General features: G+C 43.0%; 2 protein-coding genes across 13 annotated transcripts in view; one reads left to right on the top strand and one right to left on the bottom strand.

The window, feature by feature from the left end:
- The window catches only part of OPRM1 (opioid receptor mu 1), a 178,997-nt gene that overhangs the window by 70,441 nt on the left and 92,703 nt on the right, over window positions 1-15,853 (top strand). The window lies entirely within an intron of this gene.
- IPCEF1 (interaction protein for cytohesin exchange factors 1) overlaps window positions 7,164-15,853 on the bottom strand; it is a 205,224-nt gene continuing 196,534 nt past the window's right edge. For all 12 annotated transcript variants that reach the window (XM_032650833.1, XM_032650838.1, XM_032650831.1 and 9 more), the window contains one exon: window positions 7,164-11,438. In XM_032650833.1, coding sequence (XP_032506724.1) covers window positions 11,223-11,438 — 216 coding nt within the window. In that variant the 3' untranslated portion in view covers window positions 7,164-11,222. The remainder of the gene's footprint in view (window positions 11,439-15,853) is intronic.

Genomic DNA, 15,853 nt, shown 5'->3' with positions numbered 1-15,853 from the left:
TTCGTATAGAAGTGATTCTTATCCCATTTATTCACTTAAATCGTCTGATTGTTTTCAAATAAAAACTACCAATGCCTGGGCCCTGCTCCAGATGAATTATATCTGTTAAGTGTCTGGAGGTGGGGCCTGGTCACCAGGACACTTTAGAAGTCCCCAGGTAATTCTCACACGCATGCCTTCCAGGCTGAACACACGGAAGAGACCTTTGGGAGCTTTGCCCATGTGCTTGGAGGGCAGGGAGACAGCGAAGGTGGGCATCCCAGAATTGATGAGTCCTGCCTTGTGCAGCAAGTATCAGAATCCCGCAGAAAAGATGGGAAACATATCAGATGTGTAACAGACATTGGAGAGATCACGAGCAAGGTTATATTTCTCCCTTAGGGGACATAAAAATGTGTCCCCTTCATGGTACATCTCAAAGTCATTGAGTTCTCCCCTTGCAATCTCTTGCCTCTGACTTTTCTTCCAACTAGGAGCAAACTACAAACCAGAAAATACACAGAGTTCAGCAGCTGCAACGGGAAAGGACAGCAGTCAATAACAGTGGCCCCTTGAGCAGTTCCCTGTCCATCTTCGCTCTGACCATGTTCCCTCTCTCTCATCTGGTCACTGGAGTGTCAGAAAGAGCCCCTAAAGTGGAGGGCGGGGTATACACTGGGAACATGCTTTTTATTTATTTATTCATTTAGTTAGTTAGTTATTTACATCTTTATTGGGGTATAATTGCTTTACAATGGTGTGTTAGTTGCTGCTATATAACAAAGTGAATCAGCTATACATATACATATATCCCCATATCCCCTCCCTCTTGCGTCTCCTTCCCACCCTCCCTATCCCACCCCTCTAGGTGGTCACAAAGACCAAGCTGATCTCCCCGTGCTATGCGGCTGCTTCCCACTAGCTATCTGTTTTACATTTGGTAGCGTACGTGCGTCGATGCTACTCTCTCACTTCTTCCCAGCTTACCCTTCCCCCTCCCCGTGTCGGAGCACGCTTTTTAGTTTAGAATTGTCCTGAAGGAAAGAAGAGGTGTCATCATGGCTGCAGCTGTGTCTAACACAGCCATCAGTCTGTAGTAGGCTAATACATTTTCAGAGAAGCAGTCAGAGTAGAAAACACTGAAGGACCCCGGCTAAGTGTGGGTAGCCACTTACATCAGCTCCTAACGCCTAGCTTGCTAGAAATTTAATCAAAAGCTTTTCATTTTCTCCAGTGTATATAAAATGAAAAACATGACGTGCAGACTGAAACGGCCACAGCAACAAGGAACCCTGATCCCACGTGTTACATTTCCCGGTAAGGATATCTCTTGGCCAAAGTCACACGTGAACCGGTCCTAACCTGCAGGAAGTTGGAGAAACCAGTGTGCAGACTCCAGTAACGACACTCCAGCTCTCAAAGAAAACCAGCACAAGGGGCCTGAAACATTGATATGCAAGTCACTCTCGGGCTATGAGTCAGTTTCTTCTTGAAGCAATTAGCAGTTACCAGCATTTAGTCAGTGAGCAGGGCTCAGGCAGACACTGACAGTCTGTCATTATCACAACAAAAGAACCACAGCTTTTATCCTCCCCAGAGGAAGTAAGATTTTTAAGAACTCCAACTTTCCATCTCACACTCTTCCCAGACCTATGATTTATTTCATCATCAACCTTAAAAATAAAGTTCAGCCATTTATTTATGAGGGGCTGCTCACAGAAGGGCCTCCCGAGAATCACATTCAGCCTCAGAAAACTCTAAAAAACTACTGGACACAGAAACAGAGGTTTAATAGGTCAACTCCCGGGGGGCGCCATCTCTACCTTCACCCCAATTGACTACAGTCTGGGAAAGGGCACCCTTTCTTCAAACTTCCTGCAGACGGCTTCCCTTTCATTACACCCTAATCACTCAGCTGCTGTGCTGGTGTGGTCAAAGCAGTCGTTATTTGTCACATTCTGATTATAGGCCAATATTAGACCCTGTAGAAGCACGAATGAACAAATGAGCCATTCATGCTCTCAGCTCTCGAATAGCAGAACCTACGGTTTTGTCGGAGCTTCAGTAATGGAGCCAAAGTCAAACTGGAGTCACACTAAATCCACCTCCAGCTACAGCTTAGTGGGCATCAATTGGCCGACTCATCCGTCTACTTGGTTGCTTAGGGCTTCTTCTGAGATGGATGCTCTCTGATGGGTATGAACATTCAATACGAAGATCAGGTTCTCACATCTTGTGCCCTGTCCCATGGGTAGATCCTCAAGCTTCTCCCCCAGGCCTCTTTGTCCTCAGTGTCACTTGGGCCACCCCTCTCTCCACGCAAACTGGATAACCAGTCGCACTGCCTGAAGCTCTGACTCCTCGGTTGGGTGCTGCTCACCACCGGCTTTCAGAGTCACCCATAAGTGAGATGGTAGGGCAGCTGACAGTTCATTTTTGGCTTGAAGTAACATATAAAGTCCACCCACCAATTACCTAGGTTCAGGCATTTTCCTCTTCTGTCTGACAATGAAAACTTCCCATGGGGTCAATGTTACACTAAGGGAGATGACTGTGCGACAGTGACAGGTGGCCGAGATGTCCGATTCACCTGTTTATGCCATTTCCTTGTGCCCTCTCGAGCTGCTTAAGCCCAGCCTTGGATGTGCCACTTCCATTTTACGATAAATTACTTCTGGGCCACCCTGAAGTTATGTCTAACAGTTACTCACCTCTTGATGGTTAGTTCTGGCTGCAAAGCCAGCAGATACGCCATGGCAGGACCTCGGTCCAGAATCCTAGGGATCTGTGCCGTGACTCTCATGTTGAAAGCTGTCATAGACTCCACATTATTTCTTTCTGTGTTGTATAAATCTCTACTACCATAGGAGCTGCCAAGTCGTATAGCCCAAGCAAGAGAAGGACTACTTGCACCACAGCCTATTCTCACTGTAGAGCCCATTCTTGTTCTGGGCTCTGAAAGCTTCCCCTGTCACTCAGTGGATAAAGTCAGAACAATCCTCCCAATTACAGGATGTGTTGCCTTCAAAACTTGAACAGTCTCACCAAGCATATAACGCTTCTTTCTTATTGGTAGTAGTCTAAGGTATGATAAGTTACCCTTTGCTTGAGATGTCCTGGCTTTCCCCAAGCAATTGGACCCCTAGATATTTCATGTATTTAAAAAGATAATGAATCTTTGTAGGGTTTATCTATCACGCCCTGGAGTTCCTGTGTCAAATCATAGCCTCTGAAGCACCTGCCACTTCTTGTTCATCAAGTTTTTATTGTTTATTACATGATGTCATCGATATGGTAAATCAATGTGATTTTCTGTGGAATGTTCCAATGGTCTGGTTCCATTTTAACTATCTTGTGACAATAGCAAGAGAATAAACATAGACCTGGGGCAAGACCATAAACATGTATTGTCATCCATCTCCTATAAATGTAAAATGAAGGATATTGAAGAGAATCCCCTTACCCAGTCAAGGTCTATGTACTTGAGGCTGTAATCTGCTCTAGTAAAGGGACCACATCCAACACTGCAGCTACAGTTGGGGTTATAGCTTGGTTAAGTTTGCAAGGATCCACCATAATTTGCCATGATTCATCTTGGTTTTTCAGGAGACAAACTTGTAAATTGAATAGGCATGAGTGGGAACCACTTATCCCTGTACCTTCAAGTCTTTTAGGGTGGCACCAGTCTCTGCCATTCCCCTTGGATGCAATGTTGATTTTCATTTACTATCTTTCCTGAAGAAGGCAGCTTCAGGGACTTCTATTTGGCCTTTTTTTTTTCTTTACTACAGTAGCTATTACTGGTCAAAGAACTGACATGAGAAGTCTTCCAGCTGCTAAGCATGGCATTTCCAATTGTACATTTAGAAATAAGAGGGAGTTCCCTGGTGGTCCAGCGGTTAAGACTCCGCGCTTCTACTGCAAGGGGTGTGGGTTCAATCCCAGGTCAGGGAGCTAAGATCCCACATGTCACATGGTGTGGCCAAAAATTTTTTTGAAAGAAAGGGAGAGAGAGAGAGAGAGAGAGAGAGAGAGAGAGAGAGAGAGAAAGAAAGAAAGAAAGAAAGAAAGAAAGAAAGAAAGAAAGAAAGAAAGAAAGAAAGAAAGAAAGAAATTAGAGGACATAGGCTATTTATCACTTGGCGTGTATATGCCCCGCCCCTCCCGTAACCCATTGGCCATATTATTTGGGGGTGGTTCCTGAGAATTTGTACCCTGTATCCAATTTCCCTTGAAGGTATTTCTACATGTTGTTGGCTTCCCATGTATTTTTGTCTCTGGGGTAGGGTACCATTTTCTATTAGCAGTCTCCAAAGATCCGTACAGCCAGCAGCAGACCCAGGCTGTCACTATGTCCATTACAGTAATTCTGACTACACTGCTTGTGATTCTCAAGTGCTGCCATCTGGCCTCGGCGGTCATTGGCCACGGCCACCCTGGTTGAGAATGAGGGACATGCATGACGTCCTGGCTAAGTGGCTCTCACTTAGCTGAGGACGGTTTTCTGGAAATGGGGGATGCAGTTAAGTGCAAATCCTGAGGCATGAAAGCTCTGGCCAAGTGAAGGGGTCTGGGCAGGCATCCACGGTGTCCACGACAACAACCTTTGGTGCTAGGATAAGAACTGGCAAAACAGCCAGGCACCCTGCTTGCCTGGGAATTTTGTCCCTTCCCCACACCACCTGCTCTGGACAGAACTGCCGACACACACTCAGCAGAGACTTCGGTGTAGGCAGAGTGCGTATGGCTTCCTAAACCACGAGACCGGATAAACAAGCAGACCAGGATCCAGGAATGACCTGTAAAGACAGGCTTGTTTGGGTGTTTTAAGAGAAAAGGAAAATACAATACTCGGATTGTGATTTATGAGGACCAGGGCCTATCGAAATTCTATGCCTGTCAGTACATTTGAACACCATCATGCTCTCACAAGAGTCTCTGCGACTCTTTCATGGGAGAGGAAGCTGGGACGCGTCCAGAGCCCTCAGCCAGTCTGACATGGCACAGAGCAGCTCATGAACCTATTTGAAGCCTGAATCATCCTCTGCCTTATGACACTCAGTTCTCAAAAGTGACATTCTAATGCTTTGCCTTTAAATGCAGGCATTATTAAAACCTGATCTGATGGTGAAACTACCGTACCTGTCAAACCTGTGTATGTGTGACTTTAAAACCTAGAAAATTTTTCCCCTTTCTCCTCGTAAAGATGGAATTACTTTCCCTGCGGTGAACATACTTTGATGAGACCAAATTCAAGCCACGTGGTATGACAAAGGATTTCATGCTTGTCATGAAAATTTAGACGTCCTGGAATTTCTGGAAGAAATTGATGGTTCAGGGGGACTAAGCAGGATATTTGAAATGGAGGTTTACAGTCAGCAGAAGGATGACCATGAATCACTGGGCCTGAGTCTATGTTACAAAGGGGAATAAGGGTTGCAGGTTGTATTCAGGTTGCTAAAACAGAGAAGGAACCTGTTGCTACATTATCCAGGTGGGCCCCATGTAATCGTAGGGTCCTTAAAAGAGTCAGTCTGATATATACACTACCAAACGTAAGGTAGATAGCTAGTGGGAAGCAGCCGCATAGCACAGGGAGATCAGCTCGGTGCTTTGTGACCACCTAGAGGGGAGGGATAGGGAGGGTGGGAGGGAGGGAGACGCAAGAGGGAAGAGATACGGGGATATATGTATATGTATAACTGATTCACTTCGTTATAAAGCAGAAACTAACACACCATTGTAAAGCAATTATACTCCAAAAAAGATGTTTAAAAAAAAAAAAAAGAGTCAGTCCGGGGAAGGTGTGACTAGAGAGAAAAGGTATAGGGAGATACCTTGCTGCCTTTGAAGATGGAGAAAGAGGCAAAGAATGTGGGTGACCTGGAGAGGGCAAGGAAATGGATTCTTCCTTGGAGGTTCCCGAAGGAACACGGTTCTGACCACACCTTGATTGTAGCTCAAGGAAACCGGTGTCAGACTTCTGAATCCACAACTGGAAGAAAACACAATTTTCAAGCTACTGCATTTGTGATGATTTGGTACAGCAGCAATGGAGACTAATGCAAGATTGTTCTAGAAATCAAGAACGTACTGTATCAATGCCTTTTGCTAATCTCTTTGGTCTAGAATAATTTTTACTGCTTCCGTGTGGGAGCCTGGACAGATTTGGTGGTGGCAGATGGAGGAAAAAGAGGATGGGTCTCAGCATGTAAAGTGAAAATTTGGAGAGAGAGAGGAAACAAAATAACACTGTGTAGACAGCAAACAAGGAGGTGTGAATCAAGTTCAGTGCAGGCTAACTTCCTCTCATCAGTGGATCCAGAATAAAGGCAATTTATTATGCTACTTCAATATTTTCTTTGTTCCTTTTTCACAGAGATATCTTATGTATTTTAAGGAACTTATGTGTTACTGGTTGTAACTTTTATAATCTTCAAATTTTTAAGATTCTCTAAACAAAATGTGGGTGCCTAGTAACGAGTCAAATTGTGTGCACCGACAATTGTGAAAAATATAAATATCTCGGTACGAAGAAATCTGTAAGCTGAAGACCATTGGAGGAGGCCACATCAGTTGTTGTGGAAACAGATTTCCCAACATAATTAAATCTTTCATTTAATAATGAAAACATCGATCGTCTCGAATCAATTATTTTGCGGCTGCCACCAGAGGGCGCTATAACCCTTTGTAGACGATAAAAGCCCAGCCATGCCCCACTTCCCAAGGAGTTTTTATTTTGAGGAAGCAACATTGCAGGGCAGAAAACGAACACCACTGGGACATTTCCAATGTTTTCCAGGTCATTTTACTAGATCTATTTTCTCCTGTTTTTATTTTTATCTTACAAGTCATCCTCAAACACACAGAGCAGGAGAAATGAGTCATGCCTCTTTTTTCAGTTCAGTCAAAGAGGGTAGAAGACAGAACAAAGTACAATGAGATTGAAGGTATCATTCCTACATTAACATCTTGCCCCCAAACACCATGCAGTGCAAAACGTCACATCCCCATCATGCAAGGGCGTTAAAATGGTGGTTTAAAATCCTGGGCTTAAACGTAAAATAGGTAGCTAGTGGGAAGCAGCCCGCATAGCACAGGGAGATCAGCTCCGGGCTTTGTGACCGCCTAGGGGGTGGGATAGGGAGGGTGGGAGGGAGGGAGACGCAAGAGGGAAGAGATATGGGAACATATGTATAACTGATTCACTTTGTTATAAAGCAGAAACTAACACACCATTGTAAAGCAATTCTACTCCAATAAAGATGTTAAAAAATAAATAAATAAATAAAATCCTGGGCTTTATTAAGAGATGCTCGACGTCTCCCTGGGGCATGCTTCCCCTTTGGACTCAAAAGAAATATCAAAACAGGGCAGTGAAGTCTTCTCACAGCAGGAGAAATTGAACTATTTTTTAAAATATCTATAAATATCTTTTTTTCTTCTTCGTTTTCTCTGTGGTCTGTGGTGATGTGAGGAAGAATAGAGATGTGCAGAGGAGGTAAGAACATCACTTCCTGTCTCACAACATAGAGAAACATGTAGAGGTTCATTATCTTGTTTGCTGAGACGAGCAGCTCTCAGTGCTGGGTGGAAGGATGGCCCATCCCCAGTCCATTTCCTATGAGTGGCTAAAATCTAGTTTCAGGGGCTTCCATTTTTAGTGACATATTACAAAACCATAGGCAGGACAGTCCCCTCACATTTCTAGGATTCCATTCCTCTTATAAGTGTACAAAAAAAAATTGAAAGGTGAAATACATTGGAAAACCCCAATCAACTATCAGATTCTATTAGACGAAGAAGAGATGCATCCTAAAACTTCATTTGGACACGGCAGCTTTGCAACATAAAGTGACTGTTGGATGGGCACCTTGTGTGCCTAAATTACTCAATCTTCTGTGTGGCCTCATCAAAAGATTATCTTTCAATCAGAGTATCGTACAAAGAGGTACGTGTCCATGAATTTAAATATGGCTGGAATTGGTATAGCACCTCTCTTCAAAAGACTTAAAAGTATCTGGATCGTCTCTATGATATTGTTTGTGACTTAGAGGCTGTCTGAGGAAATTAGCATAATTACATGAAAAGGAATTGAGAGGAAAGTTAAGGTCCTAACTCTTAATCACTAAGCTTAGTCTCTGGCATCTCCTGACACATTTTAAAAGGAAAATAAAATAAACGGATCCCTTTCATCCAAGGATCTCACAGCTCCTAACAAGCAGTGTACGTTACAGAAGGAAGGAAAGGAAGCAGAGTGATGTTACACCCCAGCCCACAGCCAGCCCAGCAGCAGGTCACTGCGGGAGGGACAGTAACCTTTCAGGCCATGAGGAAGAGACTGTACTCAAGGAAAAGGGGCCTTTTGGATTCCAGTGGATGACCTCGCAAAAGCCACCACGGCCCTGTGCCCACTGCAGCGCGATGGCACATACAGTCCAAGTCCAGCTGCTGGGTCCCCACAGCCACCGCACAAGGCAGAGGCACAGGGAGGAGGGAGACTCACAGCAGCCGTGCCCCTGCTTCCTAGCACAACGTAACACAGAGTGAAAGCATCCTCAGAAGGGAAGTCACAAGTGAGCAGGTGAGTTTGGTCTAGAAGAGCCGGGTGCGAAATCGTACATCGCAGTTTAACTTTCGTTTGGGAGGTTCTGCACAGTAACTGTTCTAACTAACAAAGCAAAACCATCTCGACGAACTTGACTTTGAAAAGTAACTGAAAAGCTAGACTGAGTAATCTCAAGGATCTGTTTTGCCTTTAAGTTGGAGCGGTACCAATGGACTTTAAAAGGTCAGTTAAATATGTATTCATGAAAAGTCAAAGTAAAGCGTTAGAATATATTTGCAAGCCCTGGCCAAAAGCTTTCGAAGCACTTCACTTTAGGAAAAACTGGTTTAACGTTTATAGGTTGGTGCTGGAAACCAAAGAGAAAAAGGTAGAAGAATGCCTTATCATTCCATCCTTTCCTCTGCGATTATTTCTCCTTTTCTCACCACTTTGGTTACTTTGTGAATCCTAAACAGTCCACCTAATTATGGGAAGAATTAGATGCTGCTAATTACAGAAAGAATCGATGCTGATTTCTAGAGTAAAGAGATTAAAGCACTGGCCTTCAAACCAGAAACTTCAGGGTCCAGTCTGAGGACCTAAATGTTTGCTTCTTTCTGTGCCAACAGTAAACTCACAGAGAGCCAGGTTCCCTCTTCTGCAGGGTCTGAGCCCTGCTCCAACTGTTGCAGAAGCACCTAAATGTTTACTGGGCCAAACTGACTTGCATGGCCTTTCAGAAGCTTCTAGTATTACAACTTGCTTCCTGGGTTTTTTGTTTTTTTCTTAATGCTAAGGTTGTTTTTTGTTTACAAAGTATTAAGACTTCTTAGTAAAGCTTAGGGGAAATTTCAACAACTATTTCCATTTAGTTCGCAGATAAAATTCAGGGGGTTATTTCCATTTGAATGTCAAGCCACACACTTTGACACTATGAAGCCAACGATGTTGTGTTGACAACTTGCTAGGGGTTAGGCCAAAATGGGTCTTTGATGGGTTGTGGTTATTCTTATGGTGAAGTATTCACGGTGATTAGTGGGTGAAAACTTTCCTATTGTTTCTCTAATAAAGTGAGTTCTCTTAAACGGTAAACCCCAAAATTTCTATTGGTCTTCCATCAAAAGACTGCATTAATTGTGTTTCATCTGGTTTAGGATACGTAGGCATAAATGGCATAAAACTTAAAGTATATTTACTAGAAGGGATAACGTAAGAGGAAAGTCCTTTTCTGGTTAGGATGGTTTACAACAGATAGAGATCTAAGCATTCTGGAGAGAGAGAGAAAAAAGAGAGAAAGAAGCAGAGAGAAAAGCCAGAAAATAAAGATTATTAATGCATGCCCTACACTTATCCCACAAGATCTCCTGAGCATTCATCAGACATTATAGTGCAACGTAATAACTCCAGTGAATCAATAGTATTCCTATTCTCAAGCAAAAAGTATATACTTTGAAACATATACTAAATAAAACATATAATATCATCTTTTAAGACACTAGTAATTTGAACTTCTATAAATATTCTTAAATAACAAATATATTTAGCTATTCACATAGGACACAAAGTGACACATAAACATACAAAAATAAAACAGTCATGTTTTAACTCTTTTGTTGTTTCTGTTGGGTTGATTTTTTTTAGACACTAAAGATACTAAAACAATTCAGACACCAGAATCATCTTGTCAATATTGATCCTGGGGAATCTGGATGTACATTTATTTATTTATTTTAGGCCATGCTGCACTGCCTGGGGGAATCTTAGTTCCCCAACCAGGAATTGAACCCAGCCCCTCGGCAGTGAGACCACGGAGCCCTAACCACTGGACTGCCAGGGAAGTCCCTGGTTGTACCTTTATACTGTGCATAGCTACCACACCCAAGGGCAAAGGCAGTAAACATTCCTCGCTGGACATATTACTATGTCCTACAGTGGTTTAGAAAATCTCAGAGGGAATAGAGGTGTCCAAGTGTAATGAGAGAGTTTTCTTTAGCTGTTCTGTGGAAAGGAAACATTAATCAGATCCCTTACCCAAACTGGATAAAGTCTGAAAATATTAAGCTGTCCTTTGAGTAAGTGGAATATAGGACACGCCTCCTCCTTGGGCATTCCCGCACACCATTTGCTATGAAGTATTTCTCAACACGTGGAAAAGGCACCACCATTCTGGACCAAAGGCAAGCGATTTGGGTTCCACAATACCACATCTGTCCTGCCCCGGTTACTGCTGTAGATAGCATTCCTCCACTCAAAAGATGACTTGGGGAACTCAGCTACCCAACCAGATGGAATATATACATTCTTCTTTTGGAAAACAGAGTATTTCTATGAAGAAGTATCCCTGGTAAAAAGTGATCTTTTGTCCATGGAATGTTGTCATTCTCTTGAGAGCAACAAACAGAGGTGACAGTTCTCACATCCCACCTAGAACTTAGCATGGCCAGGGGCTCCCAGAAGGAACACAGAGACCATTTGCTCATCTGGACTCCATCCCTCCAGCTGGAATGGAAGCACTGAAACTGGTGATGCAGCATCAGTGTTTGTCTTCACCCCAGTTGCATCCCTAGAGGAGGAGCTGGTGCTTCCAGGAACTGGCTTTCAGTTTTCCTTTATAAGGAAAAATGTTAAGCTACTACAACATCTTGAAGAGTTGCTTCTGGGTAAGATGCGGGGGGGAGAGCATCCTGGCTTGTTCTCAAATAGAATTTTCAATGCAGGCAGAGGAAGGTGGCTTCTCGAGTCCCTGGAGGGAGCCTTCGGGGGTAGACGTAGGGGTCCTCTGCTGTTGATGCTGCTGGTAGATATCCTGGATGAGCAAGGTGTTCACGACCTTCCACTCCCTGTACTTTCTGGCTGTCAGCTTCGGATCATCCAGCAGCTGGTTAATCATGGCCAGGTCATGTTCTTTACACTGTCCAAGTAGGAAAAAAGAGAGAGAGACAGAGAGAGGAGAGGGTGAGATGTGGTGACTATCTTAATTTCAATAAACCATCTTCAGCCCTTTTAGAAATAAACGCACATATACCTTGACCGTAAAAGTATCAAAGTGTTTTTACATATTAATATTCAAGTCCCTACAACAACCTAAGAGATATGGCAAGACATCCATTTACATAGTCTGACCACAAAGAAGGTAGGCATCCCACCCAAGACTTAGGGGAAGAACTAGGCATATAACCAAGGTCTCCTGTGTCACTCTTCCCTGATCAATCCACTATTCCACACTACAGTCATATTTCTATCTCGGTGTGAGCTTTATTCCTCCTGGAATGGCTTAATTGTATAATCATGCCTTAACTATCCAAACTTCACTAAGTAAAGCTGGGACATAGTACTTTTCCTAAGACATAAGTCAGTACAAAAATATATCTTTTTAGAGATAGAGATAGAGATAGAGATAGAAATAGAGATAGAGATAGAGATATATATTGGATCCGGCCCAACACTGAAATAGCCCACTTAAAAACTCATTAGTTGCCTTATGCTTTGCATATATCTTACCCTTTTTCCTTAAGAAAATCCCTTTATCAGGGAGCTCATTATATTGGGATAATCCTACTCCTTATGCCTTGATCCCAATACATTCTACCCTTACATAATGAAATATATATATATATATATATATATATATATTTTTTTTTTTTTTTAGGGATTTCCCTGGTGGCACAATGGTTAAGAATCCACCTGCCAATGCAGGGGATACGGGTTCGAGCCCTGGTCTGGGAAGATCCCACATGCCACGGAGCAACTAAGCCCGTGCACCACAACTACTGAGCCTGCACTCTAGAGCCCGCGAGCCACAACTACTGAGACCGTGGGCCACAACTACTGAAGCCCATGCGCCTAGAGCCTGTGCTCTGCAACAAGAGAAGCCACCGCAATGAGAAGCCCACGCACCGCAATGAAGAGTAGTCCCCGCTCGCCACAACTAGAGAAAGCCCATGCACAGCAATGAAGACCCGATGCAGCCAAAAATAAATAAATTTATTTTAAAAACATATATATCTTTTTATTTTTTATTAAATTATACCATTTTTAAATAAATTTCACACATTTAATATATACAGAATAAATATGTAGGCTATCATTTTATTCAAAGAAAAGACTATTAAACTTCCATCCAAATAGTGCATATTTCAGTGATGCTAGTAGACAATCTATTCATATTACTTCACCTGCCTCCTCTGTAACCAATGACACATTTCCGAAATGTCTGTCTCAGGTTAGGGGATTTTTCTGTAGTCAAGGAATGGAGTGAAACATAAGATGTATCAGCCACCACATTCAAAAAAAGATCTCTCCACCTGACACATTTATCTCAAATCTATTCCTGTTCCCTTCATCCCTGTGCACATAATCCCACTTTCGGATACCAAGTCCACTATATCACACTTGATCTGCTGCTACAGCCTCCCAAGTGAGGTTCCTGCCTCCAGTCCCCACTTTGTATCCACCCTCTGCCCGACAGTGCAAGGGGTCCCCCTAAAATTCCAAGTATTCTTAATAGTTCCCCTTCATGCCCAAGGTTCCGTGGACGTGAGCCCATCCTCCACTTCCTTCTTCCTTTCCTCTCTAAGAGTGTTGATGTGGATTTTCTCCCCGACATGCTGCTACTTCATACCCCCGGGATGTGCCACACAGAGGACCTTCTTCACCTTCCTTCACCTGGGGACTCTAATTCCTTGAGGGACCTTCACATGGAACATTTCCCAGTTGTTTTTTTTACTGGATTTTACTACAGCTCATAAAGGTATACTCACTTCAGACATCAGTCTCTCCAAAAAAACCTCTGAACCCCCAGATTGAACTGAGAAGCTCTTTGTATGTTCACGTGCCTTCCAATGCTGGGATCCAGCCCTCTTAGAACTTACCATGTTACGCTGAGATGTTCATGGCTCTGTCACGCCACCTATTCTAAAGCTTCTTAAGGACGGTGACAGGGAACATATTTTATTCATTCCTGTATTCCCTGTACCTAACACAGTCATGAATGACAGGTAGACATTCAATGCCTGTTCATTACTGAACTAATCTCTCTGCCTAGATCCAGGTCAGCATGTGCTAAATATTCACAACTGTGCCCACTGGCCAAAGTTCAAATTCATGACCACTGCCATTAAATGGACTTTCACTACTATCCAATAATTGTGTTTTCTTATCCCTTTTCTCTCCCCCTCTCCCAAATGACTATTTCAAAACTTCTCATTTCTACTCAAATCTCCTCCCCAATCCTCCCTTGTAGCTGATGACCCTGCTCTTTATTTTTTTGAGGAAATGGAAACCATCAGAAAAGTAGTTCTCCCAAGCTCCTAGCACCTTCTACTACATCAGCACCAATATAAGCTGCCTTCCTTCCTGTTCATTTGGGTGAAATATCTGTGCTCCTAGCGAAGACTCATCTCTCTACTTGTACAAGTGCGTCCTCTCTCACATTCAAGAAATTCACTTCAGCAATTCTTCTCTCTTTCCTGTGACTCGTCAATTTCCTGTCTCCATGCGATCATTCTCACGGGCGTACAGCATGCTCTCATTCCCCCCATCGTAAAAGCCCTCCCTTGAGCCCACTTCACTATTCCTGCTAACGTTCAGCTCTTCTCTGCCTCCAACGTCCTTGTGCCCGTTCTTTCACAGAATGTCTCCAATCAGGCTTCTGCCCCCATCCTTCCACCAAAACTGCTCTGGTTGGGGCCATCTGTGACCACCATGCTGCTAAGTCCAATGATCCATTATTCATCTTCAACTTATCAACAGCATCTAAAACTGCTGACTACTCCTTCTTGAACACCTTCATCATGTTGTTCTGTGACACATTTTCCTGAATCTTCTCATCCTAGAGTGACCGCTTATTCTCAGCCTCCTTTGCTGGTTCCACCCAATCTCTTAACACTGGTATGCCCCAGAGCTCCAGATTTAGCCTATTCTCTGTTTTATTTACATTCATGCTCTTGGAGATTTCACGTACTCTCTTCCCCTCTCCCTACACACTGAGGGTCCCAAATCTACCTTGCCAGCCTTACCATCGCCCTGAACACCATACTTGTTGATCCCTTCAGCAGCTCCACTTGGGCGTCTCCAATATAACGTATCCAAAACTTACTTCCTGTTATTCTCAATACCCCCATCTACTCCCAATACGTACTGAAACCTGCTCCTACCATAGTCATCCTCAAAGCACCTCATAGCAACTCCATCTTGCCAGTTGCTCAGGCCAGACACTGGAGTTGTCCTTGACTCCTTCTCTTACTCCCAACGTACCAGAAAATTCGGACGGTTCTACCTTTGAAATATGTCAAGCCATGGCACAGCTCTGTTGAGAACTTTCCAAAGGCTTCCTATCGCACTGAGTTGAAGCCAAGGTGTTTCCAATGTCAGTGAGGCATTACAGGCTGTGATCCCCTGCTGCCCCTTGGACCCACGGCTCTGCTCCCCATCTCGCCTCCCCACCCCATTCCAGCCACACTGACCTCCTTACCCGTCCTTAAATGGACCAGGCACACCCCCATCCCAAGGAATGTGCGTTTTTGTCCCTGTTACTCAAAACATTCTGCCTCAGGTAGACTGAAGGCTCACTCCCTTTCCTTTTTCAGATTTTACCCAAATTCTATCTTTTAAAGAGACTTCTCATGCTTATCCTAGTTACAAATCAGTCCCTCAACATTCCTTATTCCCCTTCTCTTCTATTTGCTACCAAATGTATCATCACCTAGCACACTACAAATTTAATGTATTTATTTTGTTTATTTTTTTCTCCACCTAAATGTAAGCTTCATGAGGTCAAGCACTTTTGTCTGATATATAGCCAGGTGTCTGAAAGAATGACTGACACATAGTAGACTTTCACTAAATACCTGTTGAAAAAAATGAATATATCAAATAAGAAGTGAATGAAAGAACTAGTCACCCATGTGCCTTCTAACCTCTTTTGCATCATGAACCCTATTTAGAGTCTGAGGAAATCCTCTCCATAAACGGACAAACAAACAAACAAAAAATATATATATATAATTATATATATGATATACGTATTATTGAATATATCTGTATTATATCTACATAATATATAATATGTTATATAGATATATATTACAGATATATAGGTAGATACAGGCATAGACATAGACATAGACATAGACATATAGATATATCCACACATTTGCATATAGTTTTAGGGATTCTAAGAATTGGCAGCGTGTATTTTATCCAAATGAGGTATCTGCTCGTGCATGGTCCCAAACATTAGTGGCACACAAATGTATTTTCTGTACTCTACAATTAGCTTTAACTTACATTTTATTTGGGGTGTTTTATTACATTTTCTTGTTCTCT

This window comes from Phocoena sinus, chromosome 12, assembly GCF_008692025.1.
Source record: "Phocoena sinus isolate mPhoSin1 chromosome 12, mPhoSin1.pri, whole genome shotgun sequence".
In the NCBI taxonomy this organism is placed as follows: Eukaryota; Metazoa; Chordata; class Mammalia; order Artiodactyla; family Phocoenidae; genus Phocoena; species Phocoena sinus.
Note: the sequence above shows the minus strand (reverse complement) of the source record. Positions and strands in the feature narration are given on the sequence as shown.